At 46.2% G+C, this 27,993-nt stretch overlaps 1 protein-coding gene across 1 annotated transcript; it reads right to left on the reverse strand.

Annotated features, from left to right (window-relative positions):
- Nucleotides 1–3,853: 3,853 nt before the first annotated feature.
- On the reverse strand, nucleotides 3,854–26,285 carry C1S (complement C1s). The gene is made up of 12 exons (XM_053370277.1): nucleotides 25,712–26,285; nucleotides 25,198–25,310; nucleotides 23,958–24,162; nucleotides 23,314–23,491; nucleotides 22,135–22,260; nucleotides 18,011–18,210; nucleotides 16,834–16,987; nucleotides 15,632–15,747; nucleotides 11,505–11,583; nucleotides 9,250–9,384; nucleotides 7,098–7,172; nucleotides 3,854–5,038 (listed from the first exon to the last, which is right to left on the reverse strand). Exons 2-12 carry the CDS (start codon nucleotides 25,215–25,217, stop codon nucleotides 4,239–4,241), a joined length of 2,088 nt encoding a protein of 695 aa, XP_053226252.1. The 5' UTR covers nucleotides 25,218–25,310; nucleotides 25,712–26,285; the 3' UTR covers nucleotides 3,854–4,238.
- Nucleotides 26,286–27,993: the final 1,708 nt, after the last annotated feature.

Raw genomic sequence — 27,993 nt, forward strand, 5'->3', positions numbered from 1 at the left:
AGTTGATCATGGTGAGGGTTTGCCAAAGGTGCCTTCCTCTTAGCTTGTTTCTCCTTTTTGCCCTGAGTTCGAGCGTCTTCAAAGTCCATGTTGAAGTGTAGGTGGGTTCCCACGAGGCAAGACACAGTGATAACAGCAAGAACCTTTATTGAACTAACAGAACTGAACAACAGGGGCAAAGCAACTGCTTATATACATGTCTGAAGGCCCGGGCCACTCCCACTCCCTACGTTATTGGCTGTCTAAACTTCCAAGCTGCGAATCAGGAGTCAGTGTTTAAGAGCCAATGACAGAGGCCCAAATCCTGAAATGTTCTGTGATTGGATATCATGTATTGAATCAGAACACAGGAGATCAGAATCCTTAGTCCAGACTCAAGCTCAGGCAAACACATACAGTGGTACCTGGGTTTAAAAACAGTCCGGTTTAAGGACAATTTTGTTTACAAACTCCACAAAACTGGAAATAGTGTCCCAGTTTGAGAGCTTTACGTAAAGGTAAAGGTACCCCTGCCCGTACGGGCCAGTCTTGCCAGACTCTAGGGTTGTGCGCTCATCTCACTCTATAGGCCAGGAGCCAGCGCTGTCCGAAGACACTTCCGGGTCATGTGGCCAGTGTGACAAGCTGCATCTGGCGAGCCAGAGTTGCACACGGAAACGCCGTTTACCTTCCCGCTGGTAAGCGGTCCCTATTTATCTACTTGCACCCGGCGGTGCTTTCGAACTGCTAGGTTGGCAGGCGCTGGGACCGAACGACGGGAGCGCACCCTGCCGCGGGGATTCGAACCGCCGACCTTCCGATCTGCAAGTCCTAGGTGCTGAGGCTTTAACCCACAGCGCCACCCGCATCCCTTTACCTCGGTCTAAAAATGGAATCCAAACGGTGGAAGGGCACCAGCGGCAGGAGGCCTCATTAGGGAAAGCGCGCCTTGGTTTAAGAATGGTTTTGGTTTAAGAACAGACTTCCGGAATGGATTAAATTCATAAACCGAGGTACCACTGTACCATTGAATACATAATACGTGACACCTTTGGTAAAGGCTGATTTCCAATTGGAGCCCTTGCAGGCCAATGTTTCCTAGTTATCAGTGCTTATACTGATAACTTTAACTTGTATTTTATATACTGATAACTTTTATTTTTAAGATTTCAAGTGAGCTTCAGAAACCACAACCATTTTTCTAAAAATCAGATTTGTGCAATAATGAAAAACAGTGGTCTCTCCAGATCTCCCTGCTACGCTTCCACTCCTCTTACTGATTTAACTCTATATTACCGTATTGATTTCTCCTACAACCAACTTCCTGTTTCAGAATGCAAAATGCCTATCATTTTAAGACAACATAAAATGTGAGTGTGCAAGCTTGTGTTGAGTTGGGAATTCCTGGATGTGTGCTATTGTGCAATTCCTAGGCAAACACATTTGTTTCTTTTTTAAAAAAATGCACACTGCTCATCTGATTCTTGCACACATACGTTTGTACAAAATTAACACATTTAAAGCAACAAATTAGAAGACAGTATTGAAGAGGAAGGTGGTTTTGATTTTTCAACTGCAAATACATGCATGTTTCGACTAATGAGGCCAAATTTGAATGGAGTCAATGTGGATTCTAAGTGAGATCCAGCTCAAATATGGTGAAGCCCAAAGTTTCACAAAATGTCAACATTTGACTGCCAGGAGCAATACATTAACAAAGCAGTAAAGATCCTTTGCAGTCTATGGGGGGGGGAGTCAAGAAGGCAGCACACATGATTCTGCATTTGGTTCTCTTTTTAATATAATCCAACTGAGTATGTGTTACAAGCAATATGTAATGTATTTGTAAAATCAGGGCTGCGTTCAACATACAAACGTAGCTGTGGAGATTCTGTAGCTGTAGCAGCAGCAGCAGCAGCAGCAGCAGCGAGGGCTTGTTCCAAGGGTTGGCTAACTATCTGACACAGGGAAGTGCTCCTGTCTTCCTGTTGCACACAGTACATGCTGTCCCCCCCCCACTATGCGTCAGTGGCAGCAAACCAGACTTTGTTGCACTTCCTAGTGGCACCTCCCTCAATCCAAAACCACCCTCCAGGAAGAAAAAAACTTACTGCAATAGAGATATGTAGATTATAGATTGCATGGTCATCTGCTAGAAAGCTTCTACAGCATCACTGAGGACCAGGAACTGTTTCTCTCCCCCTGCCTATGCAGCTTTTGGAATGGTTTTTAAAGGGGTTTTGGTTTGTGCTCTTTGCAGAAACTCCCAACATTTTTCTGATGGAAATAGGGACGTCCTAAGGAAAAGCAACAAAGGTCTGTATAGTTAAAGCTATGGTTTTCCCAGTAGTGATGTATGGAAGTGAGAGCTAGACCATAAAGAAGGCTAATCGCCGAAGAATTGATGCTTTTGAATTATGGTGCTGGAGGAGACTCTTGAGAGTCCCATGGACTGCAAGAAGATCAAACCTCTCCACTCTGAAGGAAATCAGCCCTGAGTGCTCACTGGAAGGACAGATCCTGAAGCTGAGGCTCCAAGACTTTGGCCACCTCATGAGAAGTGAAGACTCCCTGGAAAAGACCCTGATGTTGGGAAAGATGGAGGGCACAAGGAGAAGGGGACGACAGAGGATGAGATGGTTGGACAGTGTTCTCGAAGCTACCAGCATGAGTTTGACCAAACTGCATGAGGCAGTGGAAGACAGGAGTGCCTGGCGTGCTCTGGTCCGGGGGGTCACGAAGAGTTGGACACGACTAAACGACTAAACAACAACAACCAAGGAAAAGCAGGACATTCCAGGATCAAATTGGAAACCAGGACGGCTTCTGTAAATCTGGGACTGTCCCTGGAAAATAGGGACACTTGGAGGGTCTGTCTTTGCTTTTCCCCCCAGTTCTGTTCTACATGCAGTAGAAGGACACTGTCATGCTTTTTGGACTTTGCTTGTGACACAATTGCCAGAAATGTTGGCCCCTGCTGTCTCTGAAGTATAGTCACACCTGCCTTCTCCAACACTGAGGGGACCTTTATAATTATTTTCTTAAGGGTGTGAACAGGCTTCCTCCCCTCACTGAAGGGCTGTTCTTCTTCTCCCCTGGAAAACCTGCTAAGAGCAAACTTCAGTCTGGAGGAAACCAAATTGACGTTTACTCCGATTCAGCGGTAAAGATCAGGTTTCACCAGGAGAAAGTGGCAGGGCAAGCACAAGTTGAGATGAGCACTGTGCTTTCTTCAGCTGGTTTAAACCATAAAGGTAAAGGTAATTAAAGGGACCCCTGACCATTAGGTCCAGTCGTGACCGACTCTGGGGTTGTGGCGCTCATTTCGCTTTATTGGCCGAGGGAGCCGGCGTACAGCTTCCAGGTCATGTGGCCAGCATGACTAAGCCACTTCTGGCAAACCAGAGCAGCGCACGGAAACCCTGTTTACCTTCCCGCCAGAGCGGTACCTATTTATCTACTTGCACTTTGACGTGCTTTCGAACTGCTAGGTTGGCAGGAGCAGGGACCGAGCAACGGGAGCTCGCCCCATCGCAGGGATTCAAACCGCCAACCTTCTGATCGGCAAGTCCTAGGCTCTGTGGTTTAACCCACAGCACCACCCGCGTCCCTTATGGTTCAAACCATAAGTAGCTACAAATATGAAGTTCTTATCCCTATTGGCATCATCTGTTTACACAGAACATATTAGGTTATTGACAATTATATGTGCATTAGGATAATAAGAATATACACACCTGTATATCAATGTATGGGTATGTAACAGTATTTTTTTCATTCACTTTTTCTCTCTTTCTTCCCATCCCCTCACTCTCTTTTTTTATAAATGAAATTCTTCTAATAAAATGTGTGTTGTTGGTTGTTTTTTTTAAAAAAAGATCTGTGGTATAGGGCACTTTCCAAAGGAGTTTAAGCAGCTACAAAGAAAGACATAAGATATAAAAGAAGAAATTAAGCAGACAGGAAATCATTTAAGAACAAATCCAGCCTGAAAGCTTTTGGTTGCTCTATTTGCTTCTCAAGAAATCAGGTTGCGTAAAGAAACTGGCAGTGCACAGACCTTCACTCCAACCTCCCCTCTCTTGCATTACCAGTATTTCTCTAACTTGGGTTTTCTGCTGCTGTTGGACTACAACTCCCATCATTCCTGACCACTGTCCCTGCTAGCTAGGGATGATGGGAGTTGTAGTCCAAGAACAGCTTGGGTCCCACTTTGGAGAAATGCCATGAGCCCAAAACATCAAGGAAGCCTGGTGCTTTTACAGACACGAATGCATCCTCCTGGTCTCATTCTGGCTCATGACGTTTGTGATCCAATCCACGTAATTTGACACCTTAGTGTAGAGGCCGTAGGTGCCGCACTTTGGCCCCCAAGAAACCAGGCCAGCGACATAGTAGTGCAATTCGTCATGGAGATATTTGACAGCAAACGCCCCACCGCTGTCACCATCGCAGCTGTCCTTCCCGTTGCCCCCTCCACAAATCATATTGTCTGTGAACACATAGGTCAAAGAATCTGCTGGGGGATCTGGCCTCACGCTTCGGCACCTGTCCATGTTAACCACAGGGATCCGGGCGTACCTAAGGTTTATCGCTGCACGCGTCTTAGGCGTCCTGCCCCAGCCAGATATGAAGCCCAGGATCCCCATCGGCAAGTCGTAGTCGGACGATGCACCAGGCAAGCAAATGGGCGAGATGGTAGGACCCATCGTCAAGGGTTTCGCCAACTTCACTAGAGCAATGTCATTGTCAAAGTTTGTCCGGGGCTGGTTGTTTGCCATTTCCAACCAGTCGGGATGGACGATTGTGGCTTCCACATCCAGTGGCCTAGCGCCTTCCATGGCATTTGCCCCAATGCGAAGCATCCCTGCGTGGATGACTGGGCACCGGGTCTCATCCAGCACGTGAGCTGCAGTCAGAACCCAGCGGTCCGAAATCAGAGCCCCGCCAGCATGTGGGTATTCAAAATAGATTTGCCAAGGGAAGTTTCCTTTTCCGGCTTGTTGGCCTCCAAAAATCTTCCCCACCCCTTGAACGGGCTCAGAGGGAACTCCGCAAACTAGAGAAAGGATAGAACAACAACAGCAGAAATAAGAGCTTGCGAGCAGCAGGAAGACCGGATTTGCACAAATGAAATAATCAAAGCCATTTATGTTCACTGATGTGAGGGAAAGCAAGCAATAACTTTAGGGTAGAGGGTTCAAGTTGAATCCAGTTTTGGGACCTGTGGGCAGGCATGCGTGTGGACCTCTTCCAAAGTTTTTGCTTGCTGTAGCTTATTAACTTTGCCCAGAAACATTAACTGGGTAGTACAGTCGTACCTTGGAAGTCAAACAGAATCCATTCCGGAAGTCCATTCGACTTCCAAAACGTTCAGAAACCAAAGCGCGGCTTCTGATTGGCTGCAGGAAGCTCCTGCATCCAATTGGAAGCCGCAGAACCCATATCGGACATTCGGGTTACAAAGAACATTTGCAAACCGGAACACTCACTTCCGGGTTTGCGGCATTTGGGAGCCAAAACGTTTGACTTGCAAGGCATTTGGGATCCAAGGTACGACTGTATTGAGAATGAAGCCTGCTATACACATCTCTATGGGCTATACACATATCTATGGGCTATACACATATCTATGGGCTATACACATCTCTATGGGCTATACACATCTCTATGGGCTATACACATCTCTATGGGCTATACACATCTCTATGGGCTATACACATCTCTATGGGCTATACACATCTCTATGGGAATGGCCATGGGGAGCAGCTCCTCCCAATCAAGTAATTAAATAAAAATATTTAACTAGAAGTAGAAATAACCAGAATATTTGAAATTGAAATATTCAGTTTCACTGAGGTCACTTGGATGATGTTGTGGTGCATTATCCCCCCCCCCCAATTTTTTTTTATTGATTTTCCAAAAACTTTTAAACAAACAAACAAACAAACAAACAAACATAAATCTCAACTGTATTTAAACCTAACTTGTTGTGGTGCATTCTAGCGACACAACTGGCAACCCGACTGAGTGATAGGCGTGGCTTCCACAAACTGACCAATCGTGTGGCAGGTAGCTTGGTTCTGGAACATGACAGGTGGGTGCCCTGTCCGTCCCCCCAACGTAAATCCTGGCTACGCCCATGCATATATCCCCATTCTGAGATTTGCTTGCTTGCTTGCTTTATTTATTTAAAAGACTTACTGCTTTTCAGAGAAATTGCTTCACAAAGAATTTTACGACCAACGAAGTATGGTCGTAAAGTATGAAGTATGAAGAACAATAAATAAATAGCCCATTAAAAATAGCCCAATAGGTATCAGTTGCAGGTACGCAGGAGGGGGTGTTTTGTTCTTCAGAACCTGCAGGAGCCCACCAAAACCAAGTCCCATCACAGCTGAATGTACACAGCAGACAGACTAGGGCTGGGTGCAAAACTATTAGAAACTAGCTGCAGGTTCGGCTCCTGTGCCTCTTCTTCTACTGTGGGTGTTATGTACTGAGTTGAATAGGATCCAAACTGCAGCAGTCTGGTTGGTCCTAGAATAATAGGATCCAGAATACAGCAGTCTGATTGGTCTGCAGGAGCCACCTAATCCAATTCCAGGTGGAAGTGAATCTGCAACCTGATTGGCCTACAGGAGAATCCTGGAACTGGCCAATCACGTGCAGCCCATTGTGTAAATAATGTATATAAAGCAGACATTTCGGGGGAACTTCTGTTCCTCACTACTATGAGCTGAATAAAAAGCATGAAATCCACACTCGACTCCGAGTATATTTCAGTGGGTCTATGCTCTCTTCCCTTTTCCTAACCCCCCCAAGATAGCTGCGCTCAACAATGTGATCAGCAAGAAGGGACTCTTGAAACATGGAACATTGTTGCTTCCTGCAGGACTGGTGCTTTGTGGAAACATCTAAGAGGAGGGCAGGTTTTAAAGCTCTGGTTTTCAACCATCTCGAATCATTGAGGCAATTCAAGAACACGTCCCAGCAGAGGAAGCAAGAATTTTAAAATATTGGCAGGCTCTTCTGTAAACTAGACAATGCGGTGGACTCTTGTCACAGCACTTTGACCACAATATCCACATTTATAAATAGACGGCGATGTACCGTACCTGGGACACAAACCGGAATCTCTGTTTTCTCATCTTCATCCACCCATTTCCCACTGGCTGAACACCTATAAAGTCCTTTTGGAATAAAAGAATACATAGCACTATTCAGTTGTTTGTTTTTAATCTGCGTTTCATACCCAAATGCAGGCGAGATCAGAAAACAGATTGCAGGCCACTGGTGGACCTTTGGCCAATTCCTAGCAAGCCATGTAGTGTCTGCTAGTCCGTGGGATTCCTGTAAATAATGTTGGCTCCAGATCTGATCCAGCAAAGCACTTCTAAGGTGCTTAACCAAGAATGGATACACTGGGTCATAGAATCATAGAATCATAGAGTTGGAAGAGACCACAAGGGCCATCGAGTCCAACCCCCTGCCAAGCAGGAAACACCATCAGAGCACTCCTCACATATGGTTGTCAAGCCTCTGCTTAAAGACCTCCAAAGAAGGAGACTCCACCACACTCCTTGGCAACAAATTCCACTGTCGAACAGCTCTTACTGTCAGGAAGTTCTTCCTAATGTTTAGGTGGAATCTTCTTTCTTGTAGTTTGGATCCATTGCTCCGTGTCCGCTTCTCTGGAGCAGCAGAAAACAACCTTTCTCCCTCCTCTATATGACATCCTTTTATATATTTGAACATGGCTATCATATCACCCCTTAACCTCCTCTTCTCCAGGCTAAACATGCCCAGCTCCCTTAGCCGTTCCTCATAAGGCATCGTTTCCAGGCCTTTGACCATTTTGGTTGCCCTCCTCTGGACACGTTCCAGTTTCTCAGTGTCCTTCTTGAACTGTGGTGCCCAGAACTGGACACAGTACTCCAGGTGAGGTCTGACCAGAGCTTAACACAGATTAGCTATGCTTTAACTCCGTGTTTCCCAAACTTGGGTCTCCAGCTGTTTTTTCAGACTACAATTCCCATCATCCCTGACCACTGGTCTTGATAGCTAGGGCTGATGGGAGTTGTAGTCCAAAACCAGCTGGAATAAAATGAGCGGCAATGCCTTGAGGAGTGCCTGAGCTCTCATCGAGTTTGGAGGAGGCAGAAGTGGAGAGAAGGAGCGACGGTGGGTGGGAGCAGGGCGTGACACATTCCTAATTTGGCGCAGGTGGTGAAACGAGATTGGGTGCCCCTGGGCACACAGTGTGTATGTGTGTGGGGGGAGGGAAGTAGTCCAGTTGCATGAGTGGACCTTGTTCCACACACCCCTACGCCTCTTAGTAGGGACGTGGGTGGCGCTGTGGTCCAAACCACTGAGTCTCTTGGGCTTGCCAATCGGAAGGTCGGTGGTTTGAATCCCCGTGACGAAGTGAGCTCCCGTTGCTCTGCCCCAGCTCCTGCCAACATAGCAGTCCGAAAGCATGCCAGTGCAAGTAGATAAATAGGTACTGTTGTGGCAGGAAGGTAAACAGTGTTCTGCGCTCTGGTTTCTGTCACGGTGTTCCATTGCGCCAGAAGTTGGCCCCATGACCCGGAAAGCTGTCTGTGGACAAACACCGCTCCCTCGGCCTGAAAGCCAGATGAGCGCTGCAACCCCATTGTTGCCTTTGACTGGACTTAACCATCCAGGGGTCCTTTACCTTTTTACTTTTTATGCCTCTTAGCACTATGCTACATCCCACCCATTGCATCACCTCTGCGCAACAATGAGAATGAATGCTCAAAAAAGAGGTTGCTTGGAGGAGCCAAGGAACGGCCACCTTGGCTACAGCACCCTTTGATTCACATCAGCTGAAGAAGGTGGAAGCAGAAACATTCTTCAGGAAGAGCTTCACATCCCTGTCTCCTTGTTCATCTCAACTTTGTTCTTTGTTTGTCTCTCTCTCACACACATGCACACGCCGTATGTTTTAACTGTGCTTTGGAAGGAATCGTTTCAGTGTTTACAACTCATTAAATTCTACACTGACTCTGCCTATAAGAAGAAAGCAGCCACTTTTGACGGTGTTGCTTTAGTGGACGCAAAGTGAGTGATAACACACCAAGAAGTTTCACAATGATACTGGGATGAAGCATAAGTGAAAGACTCTTGGAATGAGTTTGTCGTAACATTGCCACCTCTAATTCTGTCATCATAAACTGAGTACAATAGCGCTCTTTTTAAGCTCTGAATCAGATGCTTGGATCTGAAAAGGATGGGACACATTATTACCTTTGCCCTGCATTGTATAAAACTTCTCGTTGCATGAATAGCTGATCGTGTCTTGATACTCCGTGTTGTCCTCAGTTCCTGACAGGTAAGTGACTTTCCCATTTGCAAGGTGCTCAGGCTCACCACAATTTACGGCTGCCGGGGGGAGAAAGATGGGGTGTTAGACTAGAATCTTCACTCTGCTGCCACCTGCCACCTCATCCTGGTCAACCCATATTCTGTCAGGCCTGAACATACTTTCCATTTCTTCTTTTTGTATGGTGCATAAAGCAGGGGTCGCCAACCTTTTTGGACTAGGGGACACACTTCAAATTTTGAGAAATTGGTGAGAGTGTCGGTCGCAAGATGGCTGCCACGGAGGGGGTGTGGCATAATGCAAAATCAGAGAGGCAACGACCTATGACAACCTTAGGCTTACCATGGGAAGTTGGTTATGTCCTGTTGCTCCTGATTATGGTCCCTCAGTACTAGGAAAAATATTGTTACAGAAGTTGGGCACCCCCCCCCCCACTCTCTGCCAGAGTTCTTGTGCTCCTTTGGAGAACTGACACACAGTGGAGACTGCCGTAGCTTTAAAGAAATATGGTTTATTTACCTATTTACACCTTCAGTCTGCATGGAGTCCAGATTGTACAGCATGGTGATTTCAAGAGGGGCTTGTCTCCCACAGCAGTGCAGCCCTGGAGTCCAAGGCATCTCTCTCAGGCCAGCCTTCAGCCAGCCTGCCCAAGATGGATCCCAGTCCTTCTTCCTCCTTCTCCTTCCCAGCAACCCCTGCTCAAGACTCTCTTTTTCCTGTCACCCCACACCTGGTTACCCTGGCAACCTTCCCAACCCCCCCCATCTCTGTTCACACCTCAGGACAAGTGGGAAGGGCAGATCTCTTGCATTGCCAATGGCCCTCTATTGTTTCTTAATGGTCCTAGCTTGGCCAGGTCATTTTGAACAGGCTAGCTCAGGAATTCCTCTGCAGCTTGTATTTCTCCCTTCACATTACAAATAATCAAAATCCTACCATTTATTAAGTTCTAGGGTTTAGCCCCCCACAATCTAGAACAATATACAAGCTCTAGGAATCACTTATCTACACATTTGGTCCCACAGCTTTCTTTCTAGGGTGACTAAATACTCCCCCCCCCAAATGAGAGCTCAAAGGTTAGGGCACCTGCCCAGGGGAACCACTGAAAGTGTTATGTACTGAGCTGAATAGGATCCAAACTGCAGCAGTCTGATTGGTCCTAGAACAATAGGATCCAAAAGGCAGCAGTCTGATTGGTCCTAGAACAATAGGATTCAGAATGCAGCAGTCTGATTGGTCCTAGAACAATGCAGCGGTATGATTGGTTGGCAGGAACCACCCAATCATGCTCCAGATAGAAGTGAATCCACAACCTGATTGGCTTACAGTAGAATTCTGGAATTAGCCAATCATGTGCAGCCCATTGTGTAAATAATGTATCTAAAGCAGATACTTTAAGGGGACATTCATTCATTCCTCCTCACCACTATGAGCTGAATAAAGAGCATGAAATCACTTTGCGACTCTGAGTATATTTCAGAAAGCCTTCATGGGTGCCAGTCTGTAACTTCCAAGTTATCCCTTCCTATTTCCATCTCCTTCCAGGACCAGTTGCCTAGAACTGGAATGGCATAAATGCCCTCTCCATTGAAAAGTCCCATTTATCTCAGGTAATCCACACAATGGTGTTTAAGCTTAACTGAACTGAGGACCGGTGCTTTTTTTCTTAAAAAATGTTTAGGGGTACTCTCATTTTGACTCGAGAAAATCATCATTTTATAGGTCAAATCGGGGGAAATAAATACAGTAAATGGACAAAAGTACAAAGCTTCACAAAATGTTTAGGGGTATGTGTCCCCCTGCGTCCGTCCCCCCCCCGAAAAAAGCACCGCTGAGGACCACTATTTTGGTTACCTTATTACTTTGTGGATCACTGTATTTTCTTACCTTACACAGCCACCTCAAAGGGGAACAATCATTCTGTGTGGCTGCCGTCCAGCTCAGCTATGAAGAGTGTTATGAAGAAAGCTGGAAGTTTCTTTGTGATTACTCACACTGCTGAAGAAGCAAGCTGCTTTCCAGTTTAAATTTAGAAGTGGCTTGCCTCTTCAGCATCTTGTCAAAACTTCAGAAAGCCTCCTGCTTCTCAAGTATTCTTCTCTGTTATGATCCCCATGGTCTCAAGACCAACTGAAAGTGTGTTACGGACCACCAATATAGGAAGCCAAGCACTTACGGACACATTCGAGATCAGAGTTGCTCCACTCGCCGTTGCTTTGACAGACAGAGTAGAAGGATGTGAGACTGCCTTTTGACTGAAGGGAAGAGAATTGAGAGACACTGGAGTTAATTCATTGGTTGAGAAATGTAACAGAATGACATACACACTGCTTTCTCTCCCTTGTTACATGAGGGGAATTTTGGGCTCTTGTGTAAAGTGAGAAGATATATGGAGAGGATGCAAAAAAAGTTGTTTAAGGAGGTGGAACATTTGCACCAAGCAAGATTGCTGGCATTTCATCTCCAAGCTTACCGCTTGCGTTTAAAAGCATGAGGCTAAACAGAGTTTAAATCCCATCTTGGAACAGTTTAATTGCAAGTGTAGGAACTAGCCATTAGGCTGGTCTCCCCCTTTTGTTATCCAGTTTAGCAAAGAAACAGGCTACAGACTGAAAAGGAAGTTTAAAGCATGTATTTTTCTCACAGTCAAGCATTTGTCCTTAGCAGAAACAGCAGTAAAAATAAAAGCAGGTAAAATACTTGTGTTTACAGCAAAAACAGCTTCAGGCAAGTGCCTGATCCTGGAGCAAGTGGACAGATGTCCATATACATGGCTGGTGGAAGAGAGAGAGACGAAGCAGGAAATACTTCTTTGCTTCTTCCTTCCCAGGAGAGGATGGGAAACGACATCATACGGAGCCTTCTCTACCAATTACATTTCTATGGCCTGAGTATGCCTATCAGCAATGCAGCTTTATGGTCTTTTTTTTTTTTTTAATTTAATATTTATTAGGATTTTCAAAAAACACACAACAAACAAGAACAAGAAATAAACAAAACAAAAGAGAAAAAAACAAACACAAAAATACATAATATTCAAAACTAAACAACAATAAAAACACATAAAAGTTTCTGATACTTATTGTTCTTAACCTTATTTCTCAGACCTCCTCACACCTCCCCTTCTTGTATTCCCATTTAAATTGTCAGTTCAGCAAGTCCTTAACTTATTTCTTTACCTTAACTTATACATTTATTCTAACTTACTATTGTTTTACTTTCCTTCTTTTTTCCATTTCCTACATTTATTTTTAACAATCTTATTTTCAATTAATTTAAAAAGAAAAAACCAATTTTACCTTATTAAAGACACACATCCATACTTATACCCCATTAATTATTCTTAAACCTTTTTCCTAAAGTCGACCGACATTTCCCTTCCACGATTTGCCCAATTTCCTTACCATTAACTAAATTATAAAAAGCAAATTATCCTTATGCACCCTTTGGATTCCCAACCTCCGCCCACCCTTTTCCCGGTTCCAGACCCCAACCAATGTCCATCAGTCTTTATGTTATTTATTTAGCCTGGAGATCTCACGTCCGAGGCCCTTATATCTCTCTCAGTTCCTTTCCGCCGGTCTCTTTGATGGTCCTTAATGTTAAGCCCCAAGTCTCGGAGGGGCTCCGGCCCAACAGAATCCATGTTGCTTCCAGCCAGTCCTCCATACTTAAAAACAAAGCCTATGGGGTGCTCCAACTCTTGTTTCAAATTTCTTACAGATCCAAATGTCCCCAAAGCTCCAGCTTTCACCTTCAACCAATTTGTAATCCTCAGGTCTTCAGGTCTCCTCCCGAGGAGATCTTTCCATTTTCCAGATTCCCATTCAGACCAGGCTTTCCACATCCAATTTTTATTATCCTTTTTTGTCATCATGTCAGGCCTCATGTTGTAACTCTCCTTTAACTCCTGCAAATCTCCTGCTCCTCCTTCATTTTCTTCAAAAACAACACATTGCTCCATCGTTTCTACGCTTTCAGTTTCATTTATTTGTTCAGTTAAATAGGCTTCCTGTTTCAAGTCCTTATCAGGCTCCAAGCTGTTGTTTACTGTCCAGTGTAGTAGTGATACGTTTGTAGACAAAGCATTGTATTCATCTTTCAAGTTTCCCAAGAGAACGAAAACTCTGTCTAGTTCTGCTTGGAATTTACATACTCCAGTCATTTTTGTAGTGTAGTGTCCTTATTCCCCCTCTAGGGGGATTTTAGTTCCTTAATGTTCCTTTCAGCTCAAAACCAAAAGTCCAGTTATTTTGTATCAGCCCTCCTTGTTTTCAACAAAATTGTACCAAATAAACCAGCAGAAACAGCAGAAACAATGTTTTCTTTTTCCAGCTGACAGCTAGCTGACTAACAGCTCACTTGACAGCTGTCAAAATCTTCCATACACCAGGCTTTCTCATAGGGCGTTCCCGGGTCTGGGGGGGGGGTAAAATTTCAGTCCCCAAGTTCTTTTTATCCTCCAGTAAATCTTCTTATAGTGTCAAAACCGTGAAATCAAAATCTTTTCATTAAAAAAAAACAAGAAGCAGATTCTTTCGACCTTAGCTGCCCGGTCCTTTGCTTTAAATTGTTTACAAAGAGGGGGGGGGGTGACTTCCTTTTTAGCCCCTTCCCGCTCGTTCCAAATCCAGAATTAAATTTTTTATAAAGTCCCAATCTCCGTATTACTCACGGGTTTATATTTTAGAGTCCAGTCGATCTTGGAAGAAGTTGGCGCTCTCTGTCTATGGCTTGCGGCTTCACTCCGTAGGCGAGGGAGTACTCTCAGCACCACGCCTCACCCTGCCTCCGTTCCGAAGCCTTTAAAAAGGCTCCGTCGCAGATTGGGGGGGCGCAAATGGTGCCCGCCGAGTCTCTGTGTTCACAGGCATCCGCGCCTGTGATTTTAAGGGTCCCCGCTTCGCCGCAGCGGCCAGACCCAGACGCTACGGAGCCGATTCCCTCCGGAGCTCGGAGGGAATCCGCCATTAAACAATGGCGCCAACCCGGAAGTCTGCAGCTTTATGGTCTTAACCCCTTCACTTGCTAACTAGCAAGACTTTGTGTTGTTAGATTTGACTACATATCTGCCACACTCAGGGCCTTAGACAGGGACCTAAGTGTAGGTTTCAGGAGCACAATGACTGATCCTGCAGCTGAAGCACCATATCTGGCCAGCTTAAGGGCCAGGGCGTATCTCTGCAGCTGTTAGCTTTCTAGGAACTGAGGTTTCAAGATGGGGGAATATATCCTGAGGACTCTGCTGAAGAGTCCGGTGGCAGAAGTATCTCTTTGGAGTTCAAAGGAGGAGATGCAGGTTCTGGTGACTTCAGCATCACATGCAACACACCTGGAGTAGATTCATCTCCTTCTCCTGATGTTGCCAGATGGCTACGTCTCTCAGGATTCCTGGTCTGTGACCGTGGCACCAATTGTCAAGTACTGAGGGGAGTGAAGGGTGGCTGGTGACATGTCAATAGCCCTCTAGATCAGACAATGGCTGCTGGCTCTTTGTGCTGCTAATACTGCTGGCCACAGGAGACTGATATAACAGTTCACAATCCACCTGGCCTGGGACGTCTGGTGATATGGGAGGACCAATCTGGTGCCACCAGCGAGTATAAAGACTCTTATTGTGGGAAGCTTGTCCCTGAAGGAGACCACTCAGCTCTCATTTGGTGAATCAAGCCCCTGGCTGGTCCCAGATTGTTCCTAAAGGTAAAGATAAAGGGACCCCAGACCATTAGGTCCAGTCGTGATAGACTCTGGGGTTGTGGTGCTCATCTCGCTCTATAGGCCGAGGGAGCCAGCGTTTGTCCATAGACAGCTTCCGGGTCATGTGGCCAGCATGACTAAGCCACTTCTGGCGAACCAGAGCAGCGCACGGAAACGCTGTTTACCTTCCCGCCAGAGCGGTACCTATTTATCTACTTGCACTTTGGCGTGCTTTCGAACTGATAGGTTGGCAGGAGCAGGGACCGAGAAACGGGAGATCACCCCGTCGCGGCGATTCAAACCACTGACCTTCTGATCGGCAAGTCCTAGGCTCTGTGGTTTAACCCACAGCACCACCCGCATCCCCAAGATTGTTCCTAGGTAGTTGTTTATTCAGCCAGCCAATCTGCCTGAAGCTTGCATTTCAGAAGACCTGGCTGCCCACTGGTCTGGGCCCCTGACAATAGTGCAGAAAGAATCCTCTCTCACTGCTATGTTGAGATGGAGAAGAGGCGCAATGCATATCGGTGTAGAAGTAGCAGCAATGTAATGTTCATACCAAGGGGATTCTCAGAGCCTAACTGACCTTGGTGAGCACAGACTTACCCGTACAATCTCATAGCCTTCGACACAGGTCACCTTCACGGAATCCTTAAAGACGTAACGTTCTCTCACGGGTTCCATATTGGAATGCGGAATGACAGTTTCTTTGCAGGGCATTGCTTTGCAAATGGAGAGAAAAAAAAGGAAACCAGTCAACAATCACTGAACCACCTGGCACACGCTCTCTCACACATGCAAACGCCCCTTGTCATTTTCTGTCCCCAGCAGTCACAGCCAAGTCCAACAGAAGCCGTGTTTTTATTTAATGCGACTTCCTCTCTGCTCTGAGGGTTAACGAGCCTCTTCAACGCTCGACCGCATCAACAAGGGGAAGAAGTAGAGGTTGGCGCCCATTGACAGGCACAGACACATGATTCCAGTATTGCCCCCCTTCCTCCTCCCTGTTGAGTTCTACAAAGGCAACACCAAAACTCAGGAGGAGAAAGGCTATCTGCCGTTTCTGTGGGATCTGGCATAGGACCAGTGCCTCCCTTGCCCTAATGGACTGGGCTCCACTGAGGAGGAAGAACGGATTGGTTCACCCTGTCTCCTGAGAGCTGGCAGCTGTAGCCTGCAGGGCCTTCAGCTGGAACCCTTGTTCCCCTTTCAATTTTCCCACCAGAGATCAGGAGATTTCTCAGATTTCTATGGGTTTACAGAGGTGGATTTAGGGGAGTGTGACTGGTTCGTGGAGCCTCGGGGTTGCTGTAGGGGCCACTGCAACTATGATGTAGAGTGAAAGGCAAGAGGAGGTGGAATTTTGGCGCTGCACAGGGCACCACTGAAATTCAAGACCCCACTGGGTTTTACTTCTTTCCCTGCTTCCAGTTCTGGTGGGGCTCATCCCTAGCCAGGAAGCCACTAGTCAACACACCAGCCAACCCCTTACATGTTCTGCCAGCAATGCACCAGATTTGCTAGTCTTCCCCCATACCCAAATACCCATTCACGATTTGGGTGCATAGCAAACCTCAAGTGTTCTCTCCTGCAGCAATTAACCCAAGAACAACTGCTCTCAGAAACAGCGGCCATTCTGCTTGAATCCCTTGTCTGCAATTGTTTTCTCCTGCCCTAGACTTCCAACTCAAGGTGCACCTTTGCTACTTGCAAGCACATGCCCATTCTCCTAAGAACGACATATATCTCTGTCCCAGAGCGCTCACGAGTCTGCCCCACAGGTTTGCTCCCATGGGATATCTACTCACGATCCCCAAAGTAGCGGATTTTCCAGCCTCTGCCTTGTTCTGACTGGTCCGTTTGGAAGAAAATGTCAAGAATATTGCTTCTAGTCTTGATTTCTGGAGGGCCAGGGAATGTGTTGCCACAGTACGGGCCAAATTGCTGGTCGCCTGCCGAGAACTGCAAGAAGAACGAAACAGTGTGTTTTTTTTTGGGGGGGGGGGGGAAATAGAGGAAGACAAAAGAGGCATATTTAGCAGGAAATGCATCTAAAAGGAATACACTCAAGATTTGGAGAGGAGAAGGCATATGGGAAGCAGAAATTTGGTACTTGAGGGATTAAGGATACATCAGCGCACAGTAAAATACAAACAAACAACAACCTCAAATGCGTGTACATTACTGAAATTATTAAATACTTTTAATGAAATGAGGTTTGTGCCAAACGCCTGCCAATCATTCCAGCGATTGGCACTTGTTGGAAGGAGCACTGGAAGCTCAGAGCAGGTTTACTTCTTACTTAGCAACCGAGTAGAAAACATTGTCTATGTGCTCTGTCACCCCCTTATTTCCTGCAAGAAATATCCACAGGAACATGGACCATTGATGGGATGTCAAGGGAGCAGATTCTCTAGGGGCCAGGCAAGTAGAAAGAGAAGCAGAGGTTTGGAACACTTGAAGAGTGCGAGAGGGAAAAGGTCACTAGGACAACAGATATTTTCACACCCGAAACTAAAATCAGCCTGTAATGTTGGCTGGAAAATGCTACTATGAGTTTTGGCTGTCTGGTTACTATAAATGTATTTTGTCCATATTTCTGGTGGAGGATAATCTGACTTCCTTAGGGCCCGGGACCTCTAAACTATGATTATTCATGGACCTTAAGATCCTCTGCGGGGCATACCATAAGAGTGTGTGTACCTATGCAGTCCTTTCTTTCCCATGTCCTGAGGTTTCCCCCCTTTTAGTTTACTAAGCTGGTGCGCAAACAACAGCGTGGTGCTGCAAAGGCAAGCAGGAGCAAAGGGCGGACACCGTGCCCCAAACCAGGCCTCCTGCTCCTGCCCAAGTGTGCCACAACCCCCAACGGCAAATGTCGCCCCTGGGACTCCGGTCTGCCATTTGGCTTCTAGGGATACACAGCGAAGATGTATTCAGAACAGGAGCAAAGACACCCCTCTCTTTATCTAAGCCACCACATACTCTCAAGGCGTCAGGGCAGTTTCCTTCCGAGTCAGCCGGCTCAATGTCGAAGTCCTTCTGGCCAATGGTCAAGACCACACGGTATCCTGGCTCCAGGGTGACACGGTAATCGCAGTGCGAGTTCTCAGGGTACAGGCTGGGGTAGTTGGGGCTGGTGATCTCCCCGGACAAGTCAGTGTACACATTCCCAGTGCAGTTCACTAGAGTTTAGGGAAGAGAAACGGCCAGGAGATCCGTAACAAAGTGAAATGACTTTCTGCTGGAGCTAGTGCTCTTCTAGGTATCTTGCTTAAAGCTACCCCCCAAATATCTTTTGCCCCTTGTGTTAAGGCCCAAATATTAGATGGGCTAAAATATCAACAGAGGGCAACACTTAATCAATTGCATTTTTACCACCCTCATGGCATGTGTGTGTGTGCTTTCACATGGATGCATGCCGTGTTTCCATCTCAGAAAACAAAATATCATGGGCTTCTCCAATAAGTGTCAGTAATAGTAAATACCGTATTTTTTGCTCTATAAGACTCACTTTTTCCCTCCTAAAAAGTAAGGGGAAATGTGTGTGCGTCTTATGGAGCGAACGCAGGCTGTGCAGCTATCCCAGAAGCCAGAACAGCAAGAGGGATTGCTGCTTTCGCTGCGCAGCGATCCCTCTTGTTGTTCTGGCTTCTGAGATTCAGAATATTTTTTTTCTTGTTTTCCTCCTCCAAAAACTAGGTGCGTCTTATGGTCTGGTGTGTCTTATAGAGCAAAAGATACGGTACTTCCTGACATCAGTTCCCTTGGTTAACTCTCACTGTTTTCCTTAAGCTTTCAGACTCAAAACACCAGCAAAGCACCTTCCTTCTCTTTATATTTCAGGTTCATTTTGCAATAAGCAAAAACAAATTAGGATGTTTGTTTAATATTATTTGTTGCATGATTTTTTTTTGTACCCGTTTCTAACTTGTAAATAAAAGGTTTTCTGCAAAAATACATGTATTTTAAAAAACACAAAAGTAACTGATACTCCTAATGAAGCTTGAAACAGGATTTTTTATATTCCATATTTTCTTTTTTCTTATTAGATTTTCATAACTTTAGCCAATTAATTTCAATTATTTTATACAGTTCTCTTATGAATTGACTTCCCAACTTTCCTTCCATGTTGTTTTTAAACCCATCCCTTTTATTCACTGCATGACATCATACATTTCACCTAATACATATTCCTCTATTATATCACATATTTCCTCCAATATATCTTTCTGTATTTCATATATTATCATTATTTTCCTATTGCTCAAATTTCAAATCCTGCCAGTGATTTCATCTGATTATGATATATTCCATGTTTTCTTAAAGTGAAATTCTGCTCACAGGCAATCCAAAATCCTAGGGAAGCTGGATTCTGTAACCTGTATTAATAATGTGCATAATTTCTCTTAATCTGTGGGTTTATTCTGATATATGCTATTTTGCATGATTTTTTGTTTTGTTTTGCTGGGCACAGAAGAGATAAGGACACTGAAGCCTTTTGGCTTCTGAGATTTCTGCACACTTTCAAGCATATATTAAACAGCCATAAGGACTAGAAACTTTCTCTTTAAAATAAAATAATTAAAGCAGATATTCTCAGGAAGCTGAAATATGTGTCCAGTACTACAGTGTATGCTTTTTCTGTGCACCCAGAAGGATCATGGCAAACACACAGCTCTGATTTTAAACTTTTGTTGCTACTTGCCTGTGTTTTCCCTGTTCAAGTAATTTGAAAACTAATAATAATAATAATAAGTAAGTAAGTAAGTAAGTAAGTAAGTAAGTAAGTAAGTAAATTACTATTTATACCCCACTCATCTGGCTGGGTTTCCCCAGCCACTCTGGGCAGCTTCCAACAAAACACTAAAATACAACAACCTGATAAACATTAAAAGCTTCCCTGAACAGGGCTGCCTTCAGATGTCTTCTAAAAGTTTGGCAGTTATTTTTCTCTTTGACATCTGGTGGGAGGGTGTTCCACAAGGCGGGTGCCACTACCGAGAAGGCCCTCTGCCTGGTTCCCTGTAACTTGGCTTCTCGCAATGAGGGAACCGCCAGGAGGCCCTCGGCGTCAGGGCAGGACGATGGGGGTGGAGACGCTCCTTCAGGTATGGTGGACTGAGGCTGTTTAGGGCTTTAAAGGTCAGCACCAACACTTTGAATTGTGCTCGGAAACGTACTGGGAGCCAATGTAGGTATTTCAAGACCGGTGTTATATGGTCTCGGCGGCCGCTCCCAGTCACCAGTCTAGCTGCAGCACTCTGGATTAGTTGCAGTTTCCGGGTCACCTTCAAAGGTAGCCCCACGTAGAGCGCATTGCAGTAGTCCAAGTGGAAGATAACCAGAGCAGGCACCACTCTGGCAAGACAGTCTGTGGGCAGGGAGGGTCTCAGCCTGCGTACCAGGTGGAGCTGGGAGACAGCTGCCCTGGATACAGTATTGACCTGCGCCTCCATGAACAGCTGTGAGTCCAGAATTACTCCCAGACTGTGCACCTTGTCCTTCAGGGGCACAGTTACCCCATTCAGGACCAGGGAGTCCTCCACACCCGCCCATCTCCTGTCCCCCAAAAACAGTACTTCTGTCTTGTCAGGATTCAACCTCAAAATGATGTCATGGTGCCCAATACTACCTGTTATGATATGCTGGGGTTTCTGCCTTAATGGGCTTTAGCATGAATGAGCAGTGTGCTGCCGCACATTGCTCAATTGCTTCCAGTTTGCTCCTCCCATGGACCAAGCAGGAGAAACAAACCAAGAAGTCTTGGCTTCTTGCAGCCTTCGAACCAGGCACCATGGTTTGAATGTGGTTTGTTGCTCCCTAAGAAGCCATTTTCGGTAATTTGCTAGCCATCATGCCTTGCGAGGGAGACTTGGATCAAGTGTACTGGGAAGTCAAAGATTTCTCCTGCTTGTGCCAGGCGAGGAGCAACGTTGGGATGACTGAGCAACATGCACCAGCATGCTGTGGTAAGAAAAAAATCTAGCTCGTTAGTACATGTAAGCAAAGCCAACTTTTCTTTTCTACTGTATTGAGTTTCTGTGATAGGTTGTCGCTTTTAAAATGTGACTTATTCTTTCGTGATTTTAAAAATCTTAATAAGAAATAAGAAACAAAAATATATATTCAAGTGAATTAGTGCCAAGAATTTGCACATGCCTATCTTGACTGTGTTTCCACTGGGCTTGGCAAAGTCACACCAGAAATTCCATGCCTCCATTTTCTATGCCCTCACTTAGTCTCCCACAGTTTAGCAACATATTTCTAAGATTCAAGGGCTCAGATCTAAGTTCTGAATCCTGTATGACGTCTATGCAGGCTGCATCTCGCTGCCCCCTTGGCCTTCTGTATGACACATTATCTAAACATCCTTCAGCTGCTTTTTGTAAAAAGCCAAACCCTTTTTTCAGATTCCTCATTCTAAATCTCCTTCCATTACATCGGGGGGGGGCGGGGTCTTACCTCCCAGTGTTTGGGATGATTTAATTATATTTCTTTATTATGCTATGCTAGTTTCTTTTCCTTTCCTTGTGAGCAACCGCAGTTTCTTTCCATTTATCAGCCTCTGTGGAAGTTCACAGGCTGTGAACACTTTAAAGTGCAATGTTTCTCTCAAAGAAATCTGGGCACTGTCCAGTCATACCTCGGGTTACAGACGCTTCAGGTTGCGTATTTTTGGGTTGTGCACTGCGCCGAACCCGGAAGTACCAGAACGGGTTATGTCCGGGTTTTGGCGCTTGTGCATGTGCAGAAACACTAAATCGCGCTTTGCGCATGCGCAGAAGCACTGAATTACGACCAGCGCATGCGCATGCGCAGACGCGGCACTACGGGTTGCGAACGTGCCTCCTGCACGGATCACGTTCGCAACCCGAGTATCCACTGTATTTTACTCCTCACAGGGTTACAATTCCTAGGAACCCGTAACAAACTACGGTGCCCAGAATTCCTTGAGGATGTGTGTGCTTTGAATGTACTTTAAAGGTATAGTGTGTAAACAGTCACAGTTCCACAGTAGACTGCTGAAGTTCTTCCCATTTCAAGTACCATATCAGCAGTGGGGATAAGGACTGTGCTTGCTGGAGCAGTAGCAACCAGGCTCCTACCTCCACATGTCTTCAGATCCTCATGCAAGAAATATTCAGGTGGGCAAGAGCAATAGTAGCCACCAATATAGTTGTTGCAGTAATGGCTGCAGGCCTCTTCCACAAAATCTGTGCATTCATCCACATCTGCAGGAAGCGAACAGAGATGGAGGTAAGAACGTGTGTGGAATATCATAAAAGGCAGAAAGGAAAAGAGACAGTGGGATAAACACTGTGCTGGTTAAGGGAGAAGAGGTCCTTCATTTAAGGTAGAGTCCCAATTATTCCTTCTTTTTTGCAACCCTCACACAGCCTCCCTGGAACACCCAGATTCAGGTAGGGCCTGCCACTTCTCATAAACTTCCACTTGCCTTCCTCTCAAAGTTCGGAGCTTGACCCCCCCCCCCAAGTGCTTAAAAGACAGTCATCTCTTATGGGATCCAAAACAGATCTGTAAGCAGCCTTGAGTGCCATAAGGGGGAAAGGTGGGGCAGAAATAAATAACTTTTATTTGGGCACTACAATTTAAGAAGGATGTTGACAAGCTGGAACATGTGCAGAGGAGGGCAACCAAGATGATCAAGGGTCTGGAAACCCAGCCTTATGAGGAACGGTTGAAGGAGCTGGGTATGTTTAACCTGGAAATGAGGAGACTGAGAGGAGAAAGGATAGCCATTTTCAAATATCTCAAGGGCTGTCACATGGAGGATGGAGCAAGCTTGTTTTCTCCTGCTCTGGGGGTTAGGACTCGAATCAATGGCTTCAAGTTATCACCCAGGGTGACTATTGGGAAGTTTGTGGTCTTTTATGCACGCAACCATCAGGCCATTTCAGACCACACGTGACAGTTCCTCAGGAACACCTCCATTCTTGGTCAACTCCTAGTTCTGCATCCTACGCAATCTATGTACTAAATATGCAGATATGTACTAGATGATGGCTTAAGTTGTTATGATATCCTTGCTATAATTCCTAAACAATTTCCATAACCAGTTTTCTTAATACTCTGCCCTTCTTAGCTGGGGGGTAGGGAGAGATATTTAATCTTGAAGTGGGCCCTTGAGCCTTGCTAAGAATCTGGCTTGTCCATTCAGTGCAATCTGAAAGGGTTCCTCCTATAGCCATCCCAAAGCATTGCTGGGAGGAATATGATATCTACAAAGTGTTTCATACACCAGGATGAGACAGACCAGGGCTTACCCTCTGCAATGTAATAGGCAGTGAAGCCAGTGAACCGCTCTTCATTGGAAAAGTCAGACTGAAAGGTGACTGTCAACGTGTTATATGGGACGTGGAATTCTTCCAGGACAGCAGAGCCAGGAGTGCGGCTCTTCTTCCGCCCACAGAACTGACCCTCAATGTGGTTACCAATCAGGACCTAAAAGTGACAGGCACACAAGACAAGTCTCTCTTAGCTTCTGCTTATAGAAATTGATTGTAAAGGTAAAGGTACCCCTGACCATTAGGTCCAGTCACAGACGACTCTGGGGTTGCGTGCTCATCTCGCTCTATAGGCCGAGGGAGCCGGCATACAGCTTCTGGGTCATGTGGCCAGCATGGCTAAGCCGCTTCTGTCTAACCAGAGCAGCACACGGAAACACCGTTTACCTTCCCGCCAGAGTGGTACCCATTCATTTACTTGCACTGGCGTGCTTTTGAACTGCTAGGTTGGCAGGAGCAGGGACCGAACAACGGGAGCTCACCCCGTCACGGGGATTCGAACTGCCAACCTTTCGATCGGCAAGCCCAAGAGGCTCAGTGTTTTAGACACATTGGTTCAGCACCAGCACACACCCCATTGCTCTGTATCTATCTGCCCTAGGAGTGGAATGGGGCCCCTGTACCTTCACAGAGTCATATTGGCAGTTTTGAGACGGCTCTATGTCCAGGTGGGTGAAGTAAAGATGGATGCCGTAACCAGGAGGCACGCTGATTTCCCAGGATTCCAGAGCATTGTTGGGATATGCCTGAGGATAGTTTGGAGATAGGATTTCCCCGTACATGGAAGCTGCCTCAGTGCAAGCCAAGAGGAAGCAGGAAACAAAGCCCCTAAACAGGAGAAAGGAATATTGATAGGTAAAGGTAAAGGGACCCCTGACCATTAGGTCCAGTCGTGGCCGACTCTGGGGTTGCAGCGCTCATTATTGGCCGAGGGAGCCGGCGTACAGCTTCCGGGTCATGTGGCCAGCATGACTAAGCCGCTTCTGGCGAACCAGAGCAGTGCACGGAAATGCCGTTTACCTTCCCGCCGGAGTGGTACCTATTTATCTACTTGCACTTTGACGTGCTTTCGAACTGCTAGGTTGGCAGGAGCAGGGACCGAGCAACGGGAGCTCACCCCATTGAGGGGATTTGAACCGCCGACCTGATCGGCAAGTCCTAGGCACAGTGCCACCCGCGTCCCTCTAAATAGGAGAAAGGAATATTGATAGTGGCTACCAGTTCTACTCTCTGCCCCCTCTCCCTATGACCCAAGGGGTGGAAGAGTTAAGTCAACATGATTCAGCACCCCTAAGCAGCACAGGGTTGCCTCTACTATCTACGGAGTAGGTGGTAAAGTTGCATTGCTAAAAACACAACTGAGGGAATTTGGTTCCTAGATTTGAGGTCCGCAACGGGGGCCACTGAGGAAGATGCTTTTCTCTGATGGGTGGTATTTAGCCCTTTAATGATCCTGTAGCAAACGAGGAGTGTGGACAAGAAGCATCTTTGGCAACTATTACAGTGGAACCTTGGTTTTTGAGCGTCTCAGAAGCCAAACGTTTCAGAAGCCAGACGCCAAAAACCTGCTTCCATTTTCAAACACACCTTGGAAGTCGAATGGCTTCCGCTGCATGTTTTTATTTTTCCCCCCAATGGATTTTGCCGGCCGCCCATTGCTCCTCGGTTTTCAAATGTTTCGGAAGTCGAGCGGTCTTCCGGAATGGATTACGTTCAAAAACTGAGGTTCCACTGTAGAACAAAGCCACAAAGTCTTGTGGGGAGAGGGGTGTGCACCTTGCCTGCCTCCCCCAACCCCTTCTTCAGCAAAAGTAGTTGCTGGCCAGAGTCTCACCTTATTAGCTCATATATTCAATAACTTACCAAGTCTGCAAGAGCTCCATCTTGGCCTTCTTCCTCAAATCCACTGTGGTTGGACTTCAGATTTAGACAAACAAAGCACGCTGGCTTGTTTGTCTTCTTCCCCTGAAGCAGACCTGGTTGGTGGGCAGAGCAATGGAGTTAAAACCCAGCTCATGGAAGCCATAGGCACGCAGCCCCTACTAACCTTTAGCAAGGGAAACTGATTCCTAGAGTAGCGCAGAGTGCAACATGATGCACGCTTGCCCACAAAGTGGCAACAGGGTCATTAGCGCCATGTAAAGACAATAGGTCAGGAACTGAGCCAAAGAGAGAGATTCATCACAGACGTTACCTGCAACTTATGCAAGACAGCTGTCTCCACCCCACCCCTCAAAACAGCCATAGAAGCTTAGGAGAAGCATCATTTTCCTTCCCAGAAAGTCTGGCACCCATCAGGAAACATTTAACTCAAACGCTAATACTCAGATTCTGTTTTTTTTATATATAAAAAACAAGTTTTTAAAAAGAATTTTACCTTGCACTTCTCGTCTCTGCGGCTGTTTCTCTCTTTGTCTAGCTCCTCTATCTCCCTCTTCATAATCCTCACCGACCCTTATCCACATTTCTGGGCTGTTAATGTCACTTAATTGCAAACCTCCATTGCCCTCTGCTGTTTGAAAGATGCCATCCTCCAGCTTTACTAAGAAATCCTATCCGAGAGAGAAAGTTCTAATAGTCTGGTTGCACAATCCTCTTTTTTGGCCAGGCCCAAGCCTGCGAGATGGGGAAGGCTGGATCCTTTCAAACTGGGCATTTTTCGGGGAAGTCAGGTGACTTCTGCATAGAGAACAGGGGACGGGGAATTCCAGATTGGGGGAAAAAGTTCAAACATTATGCAATCTTCCCTCGCCTTTTTGTTCGTCGTCATCCGTTGACCTCCAATCACTTTCCAGAAAGGGCAAAAAACAAACACACAAAACACACATGGAGAATCAGAAGCACCCAAAAGACGAAAACAGGTTTCTTATCATGTATGTTTTTGGTCACACTTATTTAGTGACTATATGGTCACATATGTAGGTATGGCTAGAAACATATATCCTGATTATCCAAGAGAAGAAACAATTTTGAGGTGTTGGTTTTTTCGCACCGTTAGAACAGTGATATTTTTCTAGGAAAAGAGGTGCCAGAACTCACTGTGAATGCCTCCCCATTCTCTTATAATGGCAATGGGGCCACGTGAGAGGTGCTGGAACTGAGTTCCAGCTGGAACAAAAGCCCTGCATGAGACCAAAAAGTCAAGCAATGCGAGAGACAACAGAGTCTCATGGTACTTTGAAGACCCTCCAAGTGCCCCTAATTTCCAGGGGCAGTCCTGGATTTACAGGAGCCATTCTGGTTTCTGATTTGATCCTGGAATGTCCCACTTTTCCTTAGGTAAAGGTAAAGGGACCCCTGACCATTAGGTCCAGTCGTGACCGACTCTGGGGTTGCGGCGCTCATCTCGCTTTATTGGCCGAGGGAGCCGGCGTACAGCTTCCGGGTCATGTGGCCAGCATGACAAAGCCGCTTCTGGCGAACCAGAGCAGCACACAGAAACGCCATTTACCTTCCCGCCAAAGCGGTGCTATTTATCTACTTGCACTTTGAGGTGCTTTTGAACTGCTAGGTTGGCAGGAGCAGGGACCGAGCAACGGGAGCTCACCCCGTCGCGGGGATTCGAACTGCTGACCTTCTGATCGGCAAGTCCTAGGCTCTGTGGTTTAACCCACAGCGCCACCTGCATTCCTTAAGACATCCCTATTTTCATCAGAAAAATGTTGGAGGGTATGGTAGGACACCCCCCCCCCCGTTTTCTTTTTTCTACATCAGATAGGAGCTTCCATCCCCAAGTCCTTTTGTGCAGCCAAAGCACCAGACTTTTTTATGATGACCTGGAAGTGGAACTGCAGTTGTGGTTCTACATTACACTGCATTTAACTTTTTCACAATGCTATAGCCACACAGCTAAACCAAAAAATGGGTGCATATTACTAAGTTGGAACTGGTAATGTGATAGGTTTTCGGCATGTTGATTCAGAAGTAAATTATATTCCTTTCAGAGGTATTTTCTCCAGAGAAAGCGTGTTTAGAATGGCGGCTTTCAGTCAGCAAAGGTCTCCCCTTTGATGTGGTTTAACGTAGTTCTGCTTCTTCTGCGACATTGCAGAAACTATTACTTAATTGCTCTTTTTTTAAATTGCTGGAAATTTCATGGCTGATAGAGCTGATAGCAGGGCAAAACAGTGATGCTGAAACGCATTGTTAGGTAGACATGGGAATGAAATTTAGCCAGAGATTAGTAGCAATCTGCCAATGCCACCAAAACATGTGGAACAACAACAGCAAAAGCAGAGCAAATGTATTCTCCTCATTTCTATTGGAAACAGTGATGGAATTGGAGTGTCAGTGGATTTTCACATCCTCCAATGTTTAGGGAGGGCAATTTGGGGTGCTCCTCCCACATTACAACCCCCATCATGGACCCACTTGCACCTGCCACCACCCACCCGCCAGCTTGCTCACTCACTCGCTGTCACTGGCAGAGGAACAGGGGAGGCAATGGGAGTGCACCGCCCCCGGCACCGTCCTGGTGCCCCCCCCCCCGCACATGCATCACGCACCTCCACTCCCAGCCCAGACGCTGAGGTCCAGCTCTGAGAGCCTTCTGGCAGTTCCCTCACTGTGAGAAGTGAAGCTACAGGGAACCAGGCAGAGGGCCTTCTCGGTAGTGGCACCCGCCCTGTGGAACGCCTTCCCATCAGATGTCAAGGAAAT

The sequence above is a fragment of the Podarcis raffonei genome, chromosome 17, assembly GCF_027172205.1.
Source record: "Podarcis raffonei isolate rPodRaf1 chromosome 17, rPodRaf1.pri, whole genome shotgun sequence".
Taxonomy (NCBI): domain Eukaryota; kingdom Metazoa; phylum Chordata; class Lepidosauria; order Squamata; family Lacertidae; genus Podarcis; species Podarcis raffonei.